At 42.6% G+C, this 22,328-nt stretch overlaps 1 protein-coding gene across 1 annotated transcript in view; it reads left to right on the top strand.

The window, feature by feature from the left end:
• The window catches only part of SUSD5 (sushi domain containing 5), a 108,957-nt gene that overhangs the window by 76,705 nt on the left and 9,924 nt on the right, over window positions 1–22,328 (top strand). Inside the window, exon 4 of the mRNA XM_020987404.2 lies at window positions 3,268–3,456. Within this exon, the coding sequence (XP_020843063.1) occupies window positions 3,268–3,456 (189 nt within the window). The remainder of the gene's footprint in view (window positions 1–3,267; window positions 3,457–22,328) is intronic.

The following is a 22,328-nucleotide window of genomic DNA, read 5'->3' as shown; positions in this document are numbered from 1 at the left end:
CAGATACAACTGAACAATAAAATAAATATTTTCATTATTTATGGGGAATTTTTCTTACTGATGACTTCCTCAGGGTATATTATAACCTAGTAGTAGCATCCCTGGATCAAAAGATGCAGGCATTTTAGAGTTTTTGTTGTTTGTTTGTCTGTTTGTTTTACTTAAAGCCAAATTGCTTTCCAAAATGTTTGGACTGATTCACAACTCCACCAACAATGTACTATATCTTCCTGTAACTCCTCCAACATTGACTTTCCCCCTCCTTCATCATCTTTGCCAGTTTTTTGGGTTAGAGGTAAAACCTTGGGATGCTCTGTGCATCTCTTAGTGACTGGGAACACTTTTTCATATAGCTATTAATAGTAATTCTTTTGAGGACTATTTATTCATATCCTTTGACCACTTATCAACTGGAGAATGTCATTTGGTCAAATTAATTTATCAAATAGGGATTTTTTTCCTAAATAATTTATTTTGGGGGGCTTAATGAATATTGCAGTATTGAGTTCCATTGTTTCTGCCTCTCCTTTGTCTTGTCTGTTCCACTGAACTAGTTCTCTATCTTTTAACCAATGACGAATGTTTTTTGTTTTCTTTTGTTTTTGGTGAGGCAGTTGGGGTTAAGTTATTTGCCCAGGGTCACACAGCTAGTAAGTGTCAAGTGTCTGAGACTGGATTTGAATTCAGGTCTTTCTGACTCCAAGGCTGGAGCTCCATCCATTGTGCCACCTAGCTGCCCCAACAAATGGTTTTGATGACTGCTGTCTTATAATATAATTTGAGGTCTAGAAGTGCTATTCTCATTTCCTTACTACTTTTTCATTATTTCTCTTGATATCCCAGGTCTTTTGTTTCTCCAAATTAATTTTATTATTATTTTATCAAATAATGCAAAGCCTACGGCTCATTGTGCTGAAATGTCATGACGAGGGGAAGGTAAAGCGGTGAAAAAAGAGGAGCAGAAGGGGCAGCTAGGTGGCACAATAGCTAGAGCTCCAGCCTTGGAGTCAGGAGGACCTGAGTTCAAATCTGGCCTCAGACACTGGACAGTTACTGGCTGTGTGACCCTGGGCAAGTCACTTAACCCCAACTGCCTCACCACAAAAAGGATCAGAAGGAGGAGGAGGAGCAAGAGGAGGAGGAAGAAGAAGAGGAGGAAGGGGGGAAGTCTCTTAACCTCTTAGTATTCCCCATGCTCTCTAAAATATAAGTTGTAAGGCAGGTTCCATTCTCAAAAGTAAAGGAATCACCTCTTTGGAGATTAATTAACCCTTCATTAACTAACATTTAATTAACGCTTAATGAGAGCTTCCAGGTAGGCCCGCATAGTTAGTGGCTAGAGTGCTGGAATCAGGAACACCTGAGCTCAAATACTGCTTTTTTTAGTCACTTACTAGGTGTGTGACTCTGGAAAAATCACTTGACCACTCTGGGCCTTTATTTCCTCATTCATAAAATGAGAAAGTTGAACTTGATCTCCAAGGTCCTTCCAACTCTAAATCTAGGATGCTGGTCTTGTAAGTCTATAATTACAGGTGTCATCCCCACCCCCACTCCCTGCCCCCAACAAAAAATCTGTTTAAAAATCCTTTGAAGTTTGAGAAATATATATCATCTCACTTGTGTTCTCCAGCCATCCTGGGCCACAATTAGTGCTAGGGTTATTTACTAGAATCATCAGCCACTGAATCATTGAGAGTTGATGGTAAAGGCTGAAAACATTTTGAGCTAGAGATATTTCATTCTTTCCTTATTTGAGTTCAGAAGCAAAGGAATGGGAAACCCAGGGCACTAAATTCAGGCAGCTCCTAAATGGGAAGGCTGCTTCCTAAACTCAGCATATTTAGTTGAAATAGGAAGATTTTATGCAAGAGAGGCAGAAAACACCCAGGCCAAGTGACTGGAACTTACTTATTGCATGTGTGTGGGAAACCCAGAAATCTATAATAAATGGTCCGAGAATGTCAGGTGGTTTTGGTGGTTTTCCTGAACCAGATTCTCTGACTATGCCATTATGGAAATATCCTCTGATGGAGAAGATCTCCAGAGTCTTGTGGGATGGAATATTTTCCTTTCTATCTGCTATCGAGCCTGGTCACTGTTCTTGGGTTTTCCTTTGGAGAGAATGGTGCTGTTTGGTTAATCATCTTTCTCTCTCAGTTCGTAAAAATACTTGTCACACCCTAGGGAGAATAGACTGCCTTCCCCCACCTTATGTGGTAACAAAATTGAAGAGGCTGAATGAGTGTATTCTGCAGTAGAGGATATGACTGGGGAGTGGGACCATAGGTGGGGCATATGGGACCACCACCATGCTTTCATGAGGTCCTGTATTTCAGAGGTTCTTAAACTTTGTGTGTCATAGACTCTGTTGGCAGTGTGGTAAGGCCTACAGACCCCTTCTCAGAATGTTTTTAGATGAATAAAAGAAAATTCATAAGATTAGAAAGAAAGCCAATTATATTGAAATAGCTACCAAAATAGATTTTTTAAACTGTCTCGACTCCAAGTTAAGAATGCCTGTAGTATTCTCTTTGTCGAAAAGTCCTATCTTCTCCATCACTGACTGAATCCAAATGAGATCCTAATAGGGGTAGATAGTAGACAGAGAGAGGGGGTACACATTCTGAAAGAGGATTAGATGCCTGAGGGCATGGAGAGAGATGCTGAGCCTTTAAGGATCTAACTGGGATTTAATTCAGGTTGACTTGAAGTCCTCACCAAATAATAGTGGCCTCCATGAATGGAAATAAAGACTGTACCCTGGCCACAGGGTAAAAAGCAAAGACAAAGTGAAGCTGGCATTGAAGCTTCCCTTTTTTGTAGTCATTGTAGTCATTCTGTAGTCATTTTTTGCTCTAGTCAAAATGGAAGTGTAAGTGAAACTTTAAAGACCAACAGTACAGGTGCCCATGTGGAAGCCATGTTGTTGAACCCAAAATGGCAGTCTGGGGCTTGTCATTCATAAATCTGTAGCCAATATTAAAGGAGGAATAGGAAATAGTAGTGGGCAGAGCAGATGTCTGAATCAAGGAAAATGGATACCTTGTGGAGATTATTTCTTCTGTCCATGATATTTTTCAGTAAGAGAGATTGCTTCGGCAACTGTTTTAGGAAAAAGTTGGTGCAAGGGCTCTGATGGACTGGCACTTTTAATAAGCTTTTCTTTCCCAAAGACTTAAAACCAGGCAATGAGGTTTTTTGGGCTTGTTTTTGTTTTTGTTTTTTGTAATTTACAGAAAATAATCCTTTCCCTTCTCTCCTCAGATAAACCATGCGGGGATCCCCCTTCCTTCCCCCACACCATCCTACATGGCCACACTGGATTTGAGATGGGGGATGAGCTGCTGTATGTCTGTGCCCAGGGCTACGTCATGGGTCACAAAGAGACTGCCTTCACCTTGCTCTGTGACAGCTGTGGGGAGTGGTATGGACTGGTACAGGCCTGTGTGAAAGGTAAGCCTGCTATATTGGGATTCCTACAGAATGTCCCACACATAAAGGTTGGGGGAGGCATGGCTAGAAAGCAGGACTTTGTTTTTAAAAAATCTGGAGGTTTCAGTAGTTTGCAAGTTCAACTTGGATCAGCTGTATGATATCACAGTCCTGGGCTTGATGAAGATGAGGACTTAGTGCCCAGAATAAGGGCAGGTCAGAGTGCCACCTTTTTAAAAGGACATTGATTTTTTTTAACTTTTTTTCTTTAGTATTTTATTTTCCCCAGTTACATATAAAACTAATTTTAAACATTCATTTTTAAAACTATGAGTTTTAAGTTCTCTCCTTTCCTCCCTCTCCAACCCCCCTCATTGAGAAGGCATGCAATTTCATACAGGTTATACATGTGTAGTTACGCAAAACATTTCCATAATAGTCACTTTGTGAAAGAAAACATAGACCCAAGGGGAAACAACTAAAAAAAAAAAAGCAAAAAAACATTGTGCTTCAATCTATACTGATACCATCAGTTCTTTTTCTGGGGATGGACAACATTAGAAAGGATGTTGATAAGCTGGAATGACTCCAGATGATGAAGGAAACAAGAGGACCAGAGAACAAGACACTTGAGGATGGAACCAAGGAGTTAGAGATGGTTGGCCTAGAAAAAAGAGGGGAGACATGGGAGTAGTCTTCATGGGAGTAGGGTAGTCGATGTGGAAGAGGGATTGTGATTACTCTGCTTGATCTCAGAGCTCAAAACCAAGAGCCAGTGGTCAAAGTTGCTTTGAAGAATATTTTGACTTCATAAGAGAAAGAGCTTCCCAAAATGCAATGGGCTGCTTTGGGAGGTAGTGGCTTTCCCATTCTTGCAGGTGTTTAATAGGGTCTAGATTACTATTTGTTGGCAGTATTATAGAGGATATTCCTGTACAGGTATGGGTTGGCTTAGAAGGCCTCTTGAGTCACTTTCTTTTTTTTTTTAATTTGTTTTTTTTTTGTTTTTGCTTTTAGGCAATTGGGGTTAAGTGACTTGTCCAGGGTCACACAGCTAGTAAGTGTCAAGTATTTGGTCTGAGGCCAGATTTGAACTCAGGTCTTCCTGACTTCAGGGCCAGTGCTCTATCCACTGTGTCACTTAGCTGCCCCCGCGTCACTTTCAATCTTGAGATTCTGTTTCAAAGACAGCAGCCTCATCCATCCCCAAGTTCAAGGAAACTTGGGGGTGATAAACAATAAAGGATAGTATGAGAGGAAGCTGCAACTTGGATACATCTGTCCAACAGCATCTTAGGCCTTTTTTTGTTAGAAAACAGTTCAGCTCTTCCCAGAATTCAACCTTCTTTGGTTCAGTCAAAAATTAGGATGGGTTAAAAATAAAGAGTCTAATGAGGGAGAACTTGTGTTTGGACATGCCCTTGTTTGGCTGTCTGTGGGCTGAAGTGTGTTAGAAAACTCAATGGTGTTTGCTGGCCCTGGATATGGCCTTGATTTGTGGCCATTAGACAGGCCCATGATCAGCTTCGTAGACGCTCTTCTGTCCTGCTGTTGTATCACAAAATGTGGCAGCCATATTGAACTACTCATGGAGTCTGTTTCCAAGGTACCAGCAATGACTTCAGCCTCCTCTTTCTCTTTATAAGAGGCAACCAGTCTGCCAACAAACATGTATTAAGTGCCTACTGTGTGCCAAGCAAGGAGGTTCTCAGTTCCTATTTTAAGGCATGAGGAGTCTTCTTAGTAGAAGCTTCCTCAGACCAAGTTCAGTCAGTGAATTAGTTGCTTCAGTCATGTTGCTGCCTTTGCCACCAGGACAGGAGGACTGCTCAGGCTTATAAGGATATGGTTAGCTCACCTCCTACCACCCCTTCACTGTTACTCCCTGCCCCTGCCACCGCCCCCCCCCCAGCCCCTGCCTCCACTGGGTTTTTGTCATATCCTTCCTGTAACTAATCCATCCTTCCTGGGCTTGAGCTATGCCCCCACCATTCTTCCCTTCCCTACTATATCTTCTATATCCTCCTTAAGGAAGGAACTGGGGTTGTTCAACTCAAGAAAGTGAGAAAGTGGGGGTGGGGGAAAAGGAGGTGCCTAATTGTTTGAAGAATAACTAAATAAAAGATGGTGAACAATTTGTTTTTTTTCCTCACTGCAATATTCAGTACAAAATTCCTCCACCACTGCCAATGTGATTTGCTAAGCAGAGGTCGGACCATGGGCCTCCCCTCCCCAATCATCTCCAGTGGCTTCCTATCACCTTGAAGATAAAATATAAACTCCCCTGCTGTACATAAAGTCTTTCACAACCTGACCCAATCCTACCCTTCTAGCCTTATTACAAAGTATTCCCCTTCACATATTCTATAGTATGAAGTGCCTTTCATAATGTTCTTCATACATTAATAATAACATATCAATAACTAGCATTTATATAGTTCTTTAAGGTTTGAAAAACACTTTACAAACATTTTCTCATTTTATCCTCTCAACTATCTTGGATGGTAAGTGCCATTATTATTCCCATTCTATAGATGAGGATAGTGAGGCTGAGAGGTTACATGATGTGTCCAGGATTGCACAGCTAGTGATATTCCATCTCTCTTCTTTGTGTCTTTGCATAGGCTTATACCAGAAATGCCCCATGCCTAAAATGCATTTCTTCCTTTCCACCATTTCTGGCGTCCTTCAAGATTCAATTCAAGCATCAGCATCTTCATAAAGCCTTCCCCCATCCCTCTAGCTGCTAGTATCTTCTCCCCAAATTATCTTGTCTCTCTTTTGCGTATTCGTGTTAATGAAGGCTATCTCAATATGGTTCACACGGAGACCAGAATAGGTGTATCTCTAGCATCTCCTCCCCCCACCTTTCTCCAAGGGAGATTTTAATTCCTGCCAGGAGGGGAAGCAGGAAATGGAGTGCAGGGGCTGGCCATGCTGTTCTCCTTAGAGAGGGGTATTGGGCTAGAATTATGTCTATCTGTTCCCTTAAACATTCTTAATGTTTTAGAGGATGTAGTTCTTGGTTTAAGCTAAACTCCTAATCAATGTTCATTAATGGGAAAAGGAAGACCCCAAGCCGTATATCTGAAGCTTGACTTCCTTCCACCAAATACTAGTTCCACAATGAACACACACATAGCCAATGGCAAAGAAACCCATTTATCCAAATCGACAGCAAAACAGAAGTCAGCAAGAGTATACATATGAAAACATACACCAGGAAATATAGCATGAAGGAACCCTTCCATTGACAGCAAGATATTTCAGTTCAGTGGAGAGAGAGACAGACACAGACATAGAGGCAGAGACACAGAACGACAGACACAGAGAGACATAGAGGCAGACAGACAGACAGATAGGCAGGCAGAGTCCCAGTTCTCACGCAAGGGGAAAATTCCCCTAAGCTTCTAGTATACCAAGCTAAGGAGAGGGACATGATGGAGACTGCCAGCTCCTCTTATGTTGACATCTTCCCAGATTATTTCTCCCTTCATGGCCCTGAAGAGAGATTGGAATTCCACATGTCTTCTGTCTTAACACTAGAAGCCCAAAGTCCCCAGAGACTGGAGAGCTTGAAGAGACTGAAGAAAGTGAATCTCTCATCTCTACTGCTGTGACGAACTCTCCTCTAAACCTTATTACTGGCATGAGGCATTGATCAACACCGATGAGCAGAGGATTCCATACCAATGGGTTTGGGGGCTCAGGTTACACATACACATACACACACGCTCACATTTCACTTATTTTCAGATAAATGTGTGTGCCTATAAACATGTGTATTTATATCTATGTAGGCAGAGCTATATGTATATGTATGTCTATATAGATCTCTCTATCTGTGTACTGGAAAGAAAGAGATTTACATGCATATAGAGATACACACACACACACACACACATATACACACACACACACACACACACACACAGAGTCTCTCTCACTTAGACTGTATACTTTTTCAGGCCAGGGACTGATTTCATTTCTGTCTTTTTATCTCCAGTGCCCAGTACAGAATTGGTGCTTAATGAATTGATCGATTCATTCTCAGTTTTCTTATCATCAGCTTACTGTTTACTTATATGGTCAGTTAGCTGGACAAATTAAGGATGGCACTGTGCCCCTGCCTGAGGGGAAGAAGGGAATGGCCTAAACTGACGTGTGGGGAGCATAGCCTAGGTAGGAATGAAGTTTGTACTAGAACTAATCCTATCCATAGATGCTAATATTGAAACCCACATTTACATAAAACTTCAATTTGACTCATCATTAGAACAACCATTTATTATGTGGCTACAAGGTACAATTCAAGGTACTGGGGATACAAAGACAGTAACTTAGAAGTCCCTGCCCTCAAGGGCTTACCATCTACTGGGGATGTGGATGGGACAGACACAAAACATAGTAAGGAAATATAAAATCTTACAAAATAATTTCAGGAGGGAGCGACTGCTAATACCTGGGACAAAGCAGGGAATAAAGACAGTTTTTAAATGGCACAGTGAATAGAGTGCCAGGCAGTCCTGCAATAAGGAAGACCTGAGTTCAAATCCAGCCTAAGACACTTACTAGCTGTGTGACCCCAGACAAGCCACTTAACCCTCTGTTTGCCTCAGTTTCCTCATCTGTAAAATGAGGATAATGATAGCACCTACCTCCCAGGGTTGTTGTGAGGATCAAATGAGATAATTACTGTCAAATGTTTAGCCCAGTGCCTGGCACATAGTAGGTGCTATATAAATGTTTTCTTTTTTTTTTTTTTACATTTACACAGTGCTTTATCTTTACAGCATCTCGTTTAAGCCTCACAACTGACTTGTGAGGTAGGTCCCATATTTTACAGATGAGGAAACTGAGGCTCAGTTATTAAGTGTCCAGGGTGGGATTTGAACCCAAGCCTTCCTCATGTCAACTCTAGTGCCCTATTAACCCCAGGCCCACCAGAGGGCCTAGTAATCCATGGCCATGGATACTTTAAGGAAAAATTTAGGTGGATAGAAGATGATTATGACTCTGCTTCAATACAGATTGAAGATTGCCTAGATTAATTAGGGGTTTGATGATTAGGTAATTGATTTTTCCAGGTAATCAACCATACAAGGAAAGTTTTGACAAGAAAAGTGAAAAACCCAAAATAACCAGGCTAACCTCTGTTCTGGGTTATTAGTAGCAGGACAGGCCTGGAGAATCAATCTTCTAAAATGACTGGCATTTAAATAACTATAACTCATATTTTCTCTCTCGCTCGCTCTCTCTCCTTTTTGTATCTCTTTCTCCTCTCCTCTTTCTCTCTCTTCTCTCTTTGTCTCTTCCTCTCTCCTCCCCTCCTCTCTCTCTTTTTCCCTCTCTCTCCTTTTTCTTTCTGTCTGTCTCCTCTCCTTTCCTCTTCTCTCTCTCCTTTTTTCTTTCTCTCTCTTCTCCCTCTGTCTCTTCCTCTCTCCTCCCTTCCTTTCTCTTTTTTCCTCTCTCTTTTTTCTTTCTCTCTGTCTCCTCTCCTTTCCTCTTCTCTCTCTCCTTTTTTCTTTCTCTCTCTCTCTCCCTCTGTCTCTTCCTCTCTCCTCCCTTCCTTTCTCTTTTTTCCTCTCTCTTTTTTCTTTCTCTCTGTCTCCTCTCCTTTCCTTTCTCTCTCTCCTTTTTCTTTCTCTCTCTCTCCCTCTGTCTCTTCCTCTCTCCTCCCTTCTTTTCTCTTTTTTCCTCTCTCTTTTTTCTTTCTCTCTGTCTCCTCTCCTTTCCTCTTCTCTCTGTTCTCTTTCTCTCTCCTCTGTCCTCTCTCCTAGCCTCCCCCCCCCTCTTTCTCTTCCTTTCCCACTCCTGAGAGCAATTCCTTTAGTCAGTACATAAATGTCCCTTGTTGGCCGAGCTGCCATCCCAAAGCCAAGCCGAGGCTCTCATTCTGGCTGGATGGCTCAGACATTCCTTAAGAAACTCACTGGTCTCCACATGGCAGCTGTAGGCCGAGGTTCGTAGAACAAGAGACCTTAAAAGTCTCTCAGACATTGAACATGAAGCTCAGGGAGAAGGGATCTGTGGGAGGAAGGGAAGACGAGAAAGGATGCTCTTAGAAATCAAGGAAGCTCTTGTTCCCTCTATCTCCCGGGCTTGGATCAAGCAGATTTTTACAGAAGTCCTTTGCCCTCCTCCACTGTGGCCCCCATTTTTCTCACTAAGTGTAAGGAGGCCAATTGTCTTTACCCACCTGCACTAGAAGATCAGACCCAAACTCTGGGCCTGGAGAGTTGATCTTGTGTGTTTGTTTGACATGGTCACAGGAAAACTGGACCTGACTCACACCAGAGCCCTTTAGCAGGCTTTTTTAAATTTATGGAGTGGAGGAGACTAGGCCTGATGCTAGAGCAGTCACAGGAGACCGTTTTTAGAGCCATTTGGTGGAGCTGATGCTACCATCTGTGCTAATGAGCCAAGGATGGAGAGGCCTGGGGGATTTTGTATGTCTGGAGCTGTACTTGTTTTCTGAGGGGGCAGCTGAGCTCCCAAGATCACCTTCTTACAGCCTGGGCTACAGAACTCAGAAACTTTGTATTTGGACTTGACCATGAATTAAGGGAGTTCCTTGAGCCCTGTACTGACATGCCACATGATCACTGGCTCTCAAAGTGTGGTCCAGTGACCGCTGGGAGTCCCCAAGGCCCTTTCAGGGGCTCCTCAGAGTCAAAACTATTTTTATTGTAACAATAATTTTTTTAATCTCTAATATGGGGCATATCAGTAGATGCAAACCACAAAACAAAAAGCCCTTTGGGGAAGCTGAGCATAGAGGAGTCCTGAGAACGTTTGAGAACCACTGGAGTCAGCAAAGAGGCAGCTAGGTGGTGCAGTGGCTAGAGCACTGGCCCTGAAGTCAGGAGGACCTGAGTTTGAATCCTACCTCAGACACTTACCAGCTGTGTGACCCTGGGCAAGTCACTTATCCCTGTTTGCCTCAGTTTCCTCATCTGTAAAATGAGTTGGAGAAGGAAATGGTAAGCTAGTCCAGTATCTTTGCCAAGAAAACCCCAAATGGGATCACAAAGAGTTGGACGTGACTGAAAACAACTGAACATACATACATACGGAGGTGGTTAATCTGCACATTATCCTTGAAGTACCTGATTTGCTTTGATTCAGTGAATATTTGTTAAACACTTGCTATCTACAAGGCCCCAATTTAGTTACTGGAGGGCATAAAAATGAATAAGGCATGGTGCCATAGTTTCAGAGGACCAATGATAAAGCATTCTACCCCCCTCCTGATAAAGAAGTGATGGACTAAATATACAGAGTGACTCACACATTTCTAGACATGGCAAATATGGGATTTGTTTTGCTTGTCTATGCATATTTATTACAAGGGTTTTCTTTTTCATTTTTTCCCCCAGGGGAAGGTCTGGGGAAATGAGAGAGTGAGAAAATAAATGCTTATTCATTGAAAAAATAATAAAATATAATTTATAATATAAATAAATAAATGACGATTAAAAAAATAAGGCATGGTCCCTGACCTCAAGTAGCTCATAACTAATGGGATGATCACACACACACACACACACACACACACACACACACACACACACACATACACACAAGTAATTTCACATCAGTACCTCAAGGATTTATGATCTTGTCTGAATATTTCTTCCACTAAGATCATGGATCCTCCAGATTTTATGGAGCGTCCGAGGCCAAAAAACTTCAGAACGCTGCAGCCAACCTAGTGATAAGTCTCTCTCAATAGAACTAGGAAGGCTCTCAGAAAATAGACATGCAGCCATGACTGGACCCATACTGTCTTTCCAACCTTGGTGCTGATGCCCAGCTGTCATTGCTTTAAAGTATCCATGGTCATCCATCATCTCCATGATGAGGCATGACAGGACTTTGGTGAAGAACACAAATAGTTATGATTCAAAACAGAAAGAAGTTTGGCATCAGAAGGCCTGGGTTCAAATCCTGCTCTGCTATGTTCAGTCAACAGTCGATCAACAAACACTTATTAAGCATCTACAATGTGCCAGGCACTGTGCTAAGTGCTGAAGATCTATAGTAAGGCAAAAGACAGTCCCTGCTTTCAAGGAGCTCAGTCTAATGAGGGAATCAATTTGCAAAGAAATAAGAAAAACCTTCTTGCAGAATGTGGGAAATTAACTGCGATGTGAAAGAAGTCTGGGGAAGCCAGGAGGAAGAGATGAGGAAGCTTGGAGAGGAGAGGGGGGAAGCCAGTGAAAACATCCAGGGTCAGGAGATAGAATGCCTATTACCAGGAGCTGCAAGGAGGCCTGCTGTCACTGGTTTGCAGAGAGGACAGGGAGAATGTGAGGAGTAAGACACAAGTGAGGTAGGAAGTAGCCAGATTACCAAAGACTTTAAAAGCCATACATACTTTCTGAATGATCTCCAGTTAGTTCACCCCTGCTGGGCCTTAGTTTGAGTATCTGTAAAATGGGGAGAGTGGGGACAGACTAGATGATCTCTTAGATCTCTTCCCCTTCTAAATCCTGTGATGCTGTGACCTCATGATAGGAAAAGCTCAAAGTGAAATCAGAGCCACTTCGCCTAAAATGATGATCTTTACTGTGGGCCCAGGACTTGTCAACCTGGGGAGAAGTGAGTTAGTTAACTCTCCCAACTTCCCCCCTCAGCCTCCTGACTTTTCACACCAGCTGGGACTGTTGGAAGAAAATTATGGTGCAGACCTGGGGTGGTTTGCATTAATTTTGCCCCCAGGTGGGATTGATCTGGGACCTAGCTGTGTGCTTTGGGGGAAGCAGTGTATAAAAATGGTTTTCAGTTCAGTAGGGACTTCCTAAGGCACCTGGGAACCCCTTTGCTGACAGCTTTTAAAGTCCTTGCCAGTGGCTTTTATCCTCTGGACTGCTCTTAACTACCCATGGAACAGCTTTTTACCAGGGGTCTTTAGATAGGTTTTTATTACGTGGATTATTCCTTTGAATTCTTTGGCTCCCAGTGATCCAATTCACCAGGCACAGCAAAGTGCCTGGATGATTTTGAAAGTCCCTTCTGGTTCTCCACCTACGACCCTATGATCTGGTGATCTGACAATGAGGAGTCATTAAGAGAGAATCACATGTTTGTACCACTCAGGCCAAGCTTTTGTTCTTGGTCACTCTCTATAGCCATTTCTGGAGTGTTTTTTTTCCAGGGAATTGATATCTGGGTAGCAATAGAGTTACCCAAGGTGTGCCAAGATCCCGTCATTTAAATGGTTTGAAAGTATTTAAGAAAGTGATTTGTGAATTATCTAGCCTTTTGGCTTCAGTGATTCTCATTGCCCACTGTTTCCCCAATGTCCCATGGCCACAGATAATAGAAAACTAGCTGTGGTCTTCCAGGTTCAAATGCTAAGGCTACTTCTTACCATGTGGGTTTATCTTGGGCAAATGACTGAGCTAAATGATCTTGGAGGTTTTTTTAGGCTCTCAATTCTCTGATCCTTTGACTAAAATATTTAAGTCAGTGATCCTTCTGGCAAAATCTGGTTTAATTTTCCATTTGAGATAAGCAGGAGACAGGAGGGTATAGGGTACAGAGGGGGATTGGGGGTAGCCACAGTCCTGGAGCTCTGGGGAAGGCAAAGGTGAAAGGCATGAGCCCATCTCTCCGTGCCTTAATGGAAGCAAAACTAGGAAGTAGTAAATGTCTTCAGAGGGTAACACTCCCTGGTCTTGTTGGGGATTTCAATGGCATTCTATTGTAACCTAAACTTTTTTTCTCCAGTTCTTGTCATTGTAATACATAATATAGGGTTAGACAAAACCATAGAGGTTATACAGAGCAAGCCTTTTATGTTACAGATGAGGAAAATGAGGTTGTAGCTGGTTTAGCTGGAATTTGAACCCAAATCTTGAAGGTACACTGGGTTTGGAGTTAGAAGACCTGGCTTTAAGAGGAATATGATATAATGGATAGAGAGCCGGACTTGGAATCATGATGACCCGAGTTCATATCCTGCCTCAGACATTTAATAGCTGTGTGAATCTGGACAAATCACTTACTTTCCCGATGTCGCCATTTTCCTCATGTAAAATGAGAAGGTTGTGCTCAATGTCCTCTAAGGTCCTTCAGGCTCTAAAATTAATAACCCTATGACCCTATCTGTATGACCTCAGGCCAGTCACTTTCCTTCTCTGGCTATCATTTTATCTGTAAAATGAAGGCGTTGGACCAGATGTCTAATGTCCCTTCCAGGCTTAAATCCTTCAATTCTATGGCTGGACACTGTACTGGGCACAAAAAAGCACTCCACATACTACTGGCAAAAGCAATTGGAGAGGCCCTTCAGTGTGTCTTCCTATTCTAGCAACTTAAGAGTCTCTTTCCTCCAGACCCCCAAGCCAGAGAACTGCCCTTGCTGCCCACTTGACTCTGCTCGAAGTTAGAAGGCAGAACTGTACACTTACTTTAGGATGAGTTATTTTTTGTCAAGTTCTTTCATTTCTCCTTTTGTCTCCTTCTGGCTTTTGTTTCATCTCTTCCTTTGCTCCATTATTCTATTAAGTCAGTAATGGCCAGGCCTAGGAACAATATTTCAAAATCTCTGCCAGCATCCCCTGATGTATACTGAGTAGCATCAATCCTTGTCTGCCATTCCTTTATTCCCTATAATAATAGCTAACATTTATATAGCACTTGGGATGGCCAAGTACTATATCATTATTATCTCATTTGATCCTCACAACAACCCAAGAAAGTAGGTGCTATTATTATCCCCTTTTACAGGTGAGGAAATTGAGGCCAACAGAAGTTACGTGACTTGCTTAGGGTCATAGAACTAGTATGTATCTAAGGCTGGATTTCAGCTCAGGTCTTCTTGACTCCAAGCCAGGTACTCTATCCACAATGCCACTGCGGAGCAGTCATGACTGGGCTAGAAGTAGGAAGGAAGAGGGATATGTTGTCCTCAAAGTAACAAAAATTGTTTCTTTAAAGTGGTAGCCTATGGACAGCTCTGAGAAACACTGCCAGGCTCTGCCCATCTCACACTCCAAAAAAAGAAAATAAGCGATGCATATGGGAGGGTCCTTCGTCCCCCATTCGGTCTCCCTCCAAATCAATGGTCCCATGATCTGTGTAGTTTTGCAAGCAGCCCAAGATATGGGATGGAAAAGAGACTGGCCGGAGAGAGGACCAAAGATCGGGGTAATATAGCCAACCAGGTCAGGATTGACGAGAGCAGAATAAGGGATGTGGTGAGAGGAGGTGACGTTGTGTTTGTTTTTTGGTCTTGAAAAGGACTATGACATCAGGGAGATGATGACATGACCTGCAGTCAACTTGGGTTTGAGTGAAGGAGGGCTGTACAAGGCCACCAGCCTTACTTTCTCCTCTGGAGCCATCTGGATCCAGTGGCCAGATATTCATCAGGATGACTGGAGATGCGATGGGAGACCCTGGCCTTTATAAGTTAAGGTCTTTTCAGGTTCTCACTTTGAGTGAGATAATGCTCATTCAGTGAACAGGCCTCTTTAAGAAGTGAGGCAAGAGATGGCCCCTTTAATTAAAAAAAAATTAAATCAAATTTGGAGGGAAGACCCTCAGGGTTAAGGGTTAGAATAGAGACGATAGAAAGTGGTGGGAGTGGGGGGATGGATTGTGGGGAGCGCAGTGAAAAGATAAGCAAAATGGGGTAAAAAGAGGTGAGAGGGAAAACTACAGGTAAGGAGCAGATGTGCAGGAATCTAACCAGCCTGATGGGGACAGGACAGTAAGCATACTGGGTAGCCCACAAAGATGTTTTGAACATTTGCTATCACAATATTTGGCTGCAGCTTATCTGGGCAAAGAATGAATAGTGTTTAGATTGGCTCACCTGCTGTTTAACACCGTGCGTATGTCTGTGGTTAAAAAGAGATGATGGAATTTGAGAGTGATAGCTGGGCAGCTGCTGGAATGCTAGCCAGGCTGCCTCTATATGGCCGACTTCCATGGGCCGCCTTGACTGGACGTCATCCCAGGGCAGACACGGCCCAAACTCACCTGACAGGCCTCGCTGCTGCCTGTTATTAATGACCCCGCTCGGGTTTCAGCTCAGGGAGCCCATTTATGGCCAGCTGTATAGGCTCTCTGAATGATGAAATGCAAAGATGATTGAAATGTCAAAAATGGTGCCGTGGAGATCCGGGCATGACTGAAATCACACGCACTAAGCCATTCCCATACGTTAGCTCTTGACTTTTTGGTGTCTTGTGACGGCCACGGAGAAACAAAGAAATACATCATAATCAAATAATTTGCGGTAAGAGGCCCTACAGCACATTACACACATGAGGTAATCACCCCTAATTTCTGTTCGAGAAAACTTTTTGAGGAAAAAAGGGTCCTGAAGAGTTACTGTTTCCTGTCTTTCCCCATCATGAAAGAAGACTTGTTCTAGCAGAGAACACAGTCATATTCAGCCTAAACGTAGCAACCTTTGGCAGGGGACTAGGAAATGTACGTTTTCGCAGTTTATTATTCTTTCTTCTGCAGTAGAGAGAACATACCCTTCCCGTACCCCTTGTCCCCTGCCCCCACCCACCCGAAAAAGAACCTGGGATGTCATATTGCAGTTCAGAACACATTTAGGGGCAAAAAAAGGTGCTGTCACACTTGTGGAATGGTGAGGTTCACAGGGTCAGGGTGTAGGTTTGCTATGGAATCAATGACTTGCTCCTTTGCTGACGTTTCATGTGGGGGAGGGGGGTGCTCATAGCATGGAGAGTAGAGGAAGGAAGCCTTTTTTGGGGGGAGGGGGAGATTCTCTGAAATTGTTTACAGAGAATAATCTGGACAAAAGGGCCATACTTCCTTCTGGGCTGTGGTCGAAAAAAGTCTTTTCCATCCGGGTTTCCAGGTTTCATACTTATTTACAGTGATGTGTGACAGTGCTGTAGACAGAGCCCTGCATGTGGAGTTAGAGCCTCTCCTCCACCTCCGTAATCCCTCTCCCCTCAGCTCTGTGTGACTGTAGGCAAATCATCGAATCACTCTGCCTCCCTGGTTCCTCATCTGCCACAAGAAGGGAATGGCGACCGCTAAGACGCTTTCCGGCGCACAATCAACGCTCCTCTGACCTTGACTCAAGTCCTGGTTCTGACAGCTGTGAGCTGTGTGGCCTCGGGTGAAGCACTGAAACTTTCTGAGCCTCAGTCTCCTCATCTGTAAAGTGCCAGGACTGTACCACCCCCAAGACCCTTCCATCTCTATAGATTTCCAGTATCAGATCTGACACTTACCAGCTGCATGTTCCTAAGAGAGGTGCTGAGAACCGGAAGGGGCCATCCAGATGATCTAGTCCAATCTTCCCATTTTACAGATGATGAGGCTGAGGCCCAGAAAGAGAAAGGGATTCATCTGTGATTACATAGCTGAGAATTGGCAGAGCTGAGGTTCAGACCGTAGTCCTCAGCAGTCTTTCCACCGGGCTGTGCTATCATTTTCACTGCCTTTAAGGATGCCAGAATACTCTGTGGCCTTGGGTTCATTCAAAGCTATAATACCCATCCATTTTGTAGATAGAAAAACTGAGGTCAGGTATACTTAGCTAAAATAACTTGACTAGTATCATTTTGCATGTTGGTGGTAGACTGGAAGAAAACCCAGCTTTGGACTTACAGTTCCCCAGCTGGCTCAACCTGATGCCAAATAGCTACCCTGAAAGCTTCAATTTATAGATGCAGCTTTCACATTTGCCTAATCAACTAATCAGTGAGCAAGCATTTGCTCCTCATCTACTGTGTGCCAGGCACTGCACTAGGAGTCAGGGATATAGATACAAAAATAAGAAAGTCCCTGCTCTAAAGAAGCTTGCGTTCTGCTGGGAGACGCAGCATGTGCACAGATGAGTAAATAGAGGATATGTATAAGTTAAAGGCTTTTTGAAGAGGCTTTCCAGGGGATGAATGGTCCAACAACTAGGGGAATCAGGATAGGCCCTTTGAAGGAAGTGACATTTATGCTGAGCCTTGAAGGGAGTTGGGAACTACAAGAAGTGGAGATAGAGGGAGAGCATTCCAAACATGGCAGATGGGATATCAAATACAGGGAACAGCAAGTAAAGCCTGTTTTGGCCTAAAACAGCCTGATTTTTTTGATAGGAACTTATTTGAATGACTGCCATGGAAGGACAGGGATTAGGCTTGTTCTGTTTGGCTCCCACTTGGGTGGAAGTTATCCATAAACCATCAAGAGCGGTAGATCTTGGCTCCATACAAGGAAAAACTTCCTAAGTATTAAAGCGATCCAAGAATGGAGAAGGCTACCTTGATGGAGCAATAAATTGCCTGTTACTGAAGTCCTTAAGGTAGAGGCTTGATGACCATTATTTTGAGAGGATTCTAAACAGGATAGATGATTTGGATGGTGGTTATCTCAAATTGCCTTGAAGGTGCCTTCCAAATCAAAGACTTGATGAACCAAGAAACAAAAAATAATTAGTCAAATCAAGTAAAATTAACAAAATCAACATGCATTGTTATCTACCCTGCATACCTTGTAATTTTCTCAGGGTGGGGGATTGCATGGATGTTTATAAAGCAGGGGCTGACAAAAAAAATCTAGGCTCTTGCTTTGATATGGCTCAGTGAGGGTTCTTCTCTTAATGGGAGGATGTCATGGAAAGATGTCCTTTGCACTGACATGTTTTCAACTCATCCTCAACCCATGCCTGGACATTAGAGAAATAGAATTTCCTTTTGCCAGTTAGAGAACTGTGTGATGATGTGGTATCTAGGTGGAGAGTCCAAGGCAGGTTGGGGAGTGATGGTGGAAGCACATTTTAAAAAATTTTTCCATTTAAGAAAGAAGCTCTCAGAAAGCAATGCTTTATAACGTAATCTTCCAGATTGGCAGGGATCTTTGGCATGTCACAAGAGCTCCAGATGACATGCAGTGCATTTCTAATGACATGGGAAAAGGTATTGAAGCGTAGTTAGGTGGCACCATAGTGGAGAGAGTGCTGGATCTGGAGTCAGGAAGGCTCAACTTCAGGAGTTCAAATGTGGCTTTAGACACTTCCTAGCTGAGTGACCCTGGGCAAGTCACTTAACCCAACTGGGCCTTAGTTTCCTCTGTAGTCCCTTCCGGTACTAAATACCATGAGATTATGAGACTATCATCTCTAAAATGAGAGGGGATGGATTAGATGAACTTGAAGGTACCTTCTAGCCAGGAATGTGCTGGAATTGCCTTGTAACCAGTTGGTTGTTAAATTTTCACAGGGGGCATTTACACCTAGGTAATCATCAAATGCTACAAATTAGGACTCAATTTATTGTTTGATTATCTAGATTTAGGAAAGTGATGAAAAAGAAGTTAATAAGGGAGATTAAACTTGAGAGTTTATCTTGCATACATTTAGGAGGAAAGCTGGTTGTTAAACAATTACCACTGCTTTGAGCTCTAAATCCATAATCTGTGTTCCTAATTAATAATTACTTCTATATAATACTTTAAAGTTGTGCAAAGAGGCTTACGTGCATTATTTCATTTGAGCCTCACAAAACCCTTAAAGGTAGCACTGCAGGTATTGTCACCACCATTTTATGAATGAGAAAAGTGAGATTAGTTGAGTTTGTGACTTGCTCAAGGTCATGCAAGTGTCAGGGCATTTGAACCCAGGTCCTCCTGACTCCAAATCCAAGACCCTTTCCACTTTCCCATGCTACCATAATTATTTAGTGATGTTATCAGGATTACTGAGGATTAAGCTGGTTGCATTCATTGCAACCAAAATCCCTAACAATACTTATTGTGACTTCCCTTTGTTGCATAGATCACACCTGCCTGTGAGATCATAGAATGGCTTCCTAATCATGTACAATCCAAATCTCTTATTTGACAGAGGCTGAAACAGTACTGGGGCAGCTAGGTGGTGCCATAGTGCCTTGAGCCCTGGGCTTAGAATCAAGAAGATTCATCTTTGGGAGTTCAAATCCAGTCTCAGACACTTACTGGCTGTGTGACCTTTGGCAAGTCACTTAACCCTGTTTGCCTTATTTTCCTCACCCGTAAAATGAGCTAGAGAAGGAAATGACAAACCACTCCACTGTGTTTGCCAAGAAAACCCCAAATGGGGTCATAAAGAGTTGGACACAGCCAAAAGGACTGAACAACAGAAATACTTCTATGGAATAAAAAAGACCACAGTTATAAAGATTTTTTTAAGTTAAAAAATTACAGTTCATTGCACAAGTTGATTTTTGTGCAGGATCCAAGGTGAGAATTTCGGCACAGAGCACCCCTGAGCCACCGCCAGCTCTAACGAAATTTAGTAGAATTCAATTTTGCAAGCATTTATTGAGTATCTACTCTCTGCCAAAGCACTTTCCTGGACTCTGGAGTAACAGAGACAAAAACAAAGTCTCTGATCTCAAGGAGCTCACGCTCTGCGGGTGGGGAGTGGAGGAAACAGCATTTGTAAGAAGCCAATTAAGTAGAAGTGCATGCAAAATAAATAGCTAACAATTCACAGTGGTGGGGGTGGGGGAATAGCACTAATAACTGGGAGAAATCAGGAAAGACTTCCTGGAGGAGGCAGTGTCTGAGTTGTTTGGAAGGAAATAAGGGCTTCAATGAGGTGGAGGTGAAGAAAGAGAGAGCTTTCAAGGCACGATGGAGCCCTCCCCAGAAATGAAGAAAATGGGTAGATGGGGAGAGGTGGGAGGATGAGGATATAATGTTGTATGACATCAAAATGACACTGTACAAAAGCAGTAAAAGTTTTATAATTGGGCAAGAAAGCATCATGAGAGCAGCTTTAAGGAATATTAGTTGGAGTTCACAATTACACTATGAGTAAAATACTGCTCATATGGACCGTTTTGTGGCATTTCAGGGTGAGTGAAATAGGGCTGAAGGAAGGAAGAAAGCATTGTGGAGTTAGAGGAATTAGCTAAGGCAACAGTAAGAATGGAAATTGGGGGGGCGGGGCAGCTAGGTGGCACAATGGATAGAGCACCGGCCCTGGAGTCAAATCTGGCCTCAGACACATAACTTACTCACTAGCTGTGTGACTCTGGGCAAGTCACTTAACCCCAATTGCCTCACCAAAATAATAATAATAATAATAATAATAATAATAATAATAATAATAAAATGGTAATTTGATCCTTCAATAGATTTGTGATCTCATCAGCATGGGTATTTCCTTCTCTGGTGTCATGGAACAAGTGCTAAAGTTTGAGTCTTGGGACCCAGGTTCAAATCCCGGATCCATTATTTACTACCTTGGTCACCTTGGACAAGTCATTTCCTGTCTATATGCCTCAGTTTCCTCATCTATAAAAAAAATAAGAGGTTGGATTAGATGGCCCCCAAGGCTGCTTACAGCTTTGCAATTTTATGATCCAGTGATTCATCTGCCCTTTCCCATCCTGTGTGACTCTTGTCCAAGCCCTTCTATATAGCTTTCATAGGCATGATTTCCACAGAAAGCAAATTAAGAATTGATTCTCCTTTGATAATGATCAATGACTCAAGACAATGATCTTCTTGTAAAAACTCATTCCATTTCCTTTTTGGGGGGGAGGAGGGTGTGACTATATCTGGACATCAAATGTTGTTTTCTTAGACCACAAGAAACCTATTTGTTTTACTTGACTATGTCTATTTGTCACATAGGCTTTATTTGTCTTTTCTTCTTTTTGTTCTTCTTCTCCTTCTTCTTTTTCTCCTCTTCCTCCTCCTCCTTCTCCTCCTTCTTCTTTGTTCCAGTGGAGGATAAGGGAATTAGGAGGGAGAAAAAATAAATGCTTGTTAATTGAAAAAATATAACTAAAAAAAGGAGATGTGGGTTTAAGCTTCAGAAGGAAAATAGAAATGATGACTTCCTCAGTTGTGAGGGCTGCTAAGTTGGTGGGGGTTGTGGATTTGTCTCTCTCTCTGGAGTTCTTAAAGTTTATCTCAATATTCATTTGTCTTAGGTGGTTTTGGAGTTGCAGAGGGTGGTGAGGAGTGGAAGGTTGGGGGAGGTATAGATTAGATGTCCCTTTGAACTCTTGGAGTTAATTTCTTCACAATTTTACCTGTTAAGTATTTAGATAGAAAATGTCTGTGGAGGATCTTTCTTTCTTATTTAAAAACATCCCTTGCAACATATTGATCCCATGATATAGAGTCAGAGTATTTAACCTGAAAGTACAAGACTGCCAGATGACATCACTGGCCACTTTCCCAGGCCCTGGCCTGGGCATCTCTTCTGGCTGTGAGGGAATAAGCTCCTTCTGCCCCCTTCACAGCCAGATGCTGTTTGAGTTACCGTCATCTCCCTGAGCTCTTTATATTCTAGTCAATGAACTGTAGGTCCTCTGTTCTCACTCACTGGGATATTTTTCACATTAAGTTCAAATTGGGATTTGAAATGTTTTGTGGGATGGTGCCCCAGTGAAACTCTTACAGATCTAGTCAGGGAGAGATTTAGGATAAATTCTTATTCTTTTTCCTTCTATTCTTACTTCAGTGCTTCCAAAGGTCCCTGATTTAATCTGCAGTGGGTACTTCCCCTATCAATGCAGATTGCACCCTTTCCATGAAGGGACATTTTTCATCAGTTGCTTTGGCCAAAATATATTCATCACCTAGTGGCTGAGGCTCTCCAGTCTTAGCTGGGTTAGTCCTTTAAACATTGCTCTAAGTCCTCTCAGCATCTGCCAGAATCTGTGTTGTTTTGGTATATAGCCAAGGTCACCTCCATGCCACAATGAGGCATCGGGATAGGACTTTGGTGTAGAAAAATAACAATGATGTAATAATTATTATAGCAAAATGTGAAAAGAACTATGTCACTCTGTCAACCCACATTCATTAAGTGCCTCTTTTGTGCCCAGGCACTACTCTCAGACCTAGAAAAATAAAAGGGAAATAGCCCCTGCCCTCAATGACAGTATTAGACAAATAAC

This window comes from Phascolarctos cinereus, unplaced genomic scaffold (genome assembly GCF_003287225.1).
Source record: "Phascolarctos cinereus isolate Bilbo 61053 unplaced genomic scaffold, phaCin_HiC Scaffold_1;HRSCAF=81, whole genome shotgun sequence".
Taxonomy (NCBI): Eukaryota; Metazoa; Chordata; class Mammalia; order Diprotodontia; family Phascolarctidae; genus Phascolarctos; species Phascolarctos cinereus.
Note: the sequence above shows the minus strand (reverse complement) of the source record. Positions and strands in the feature narration are given on the sequence as shown.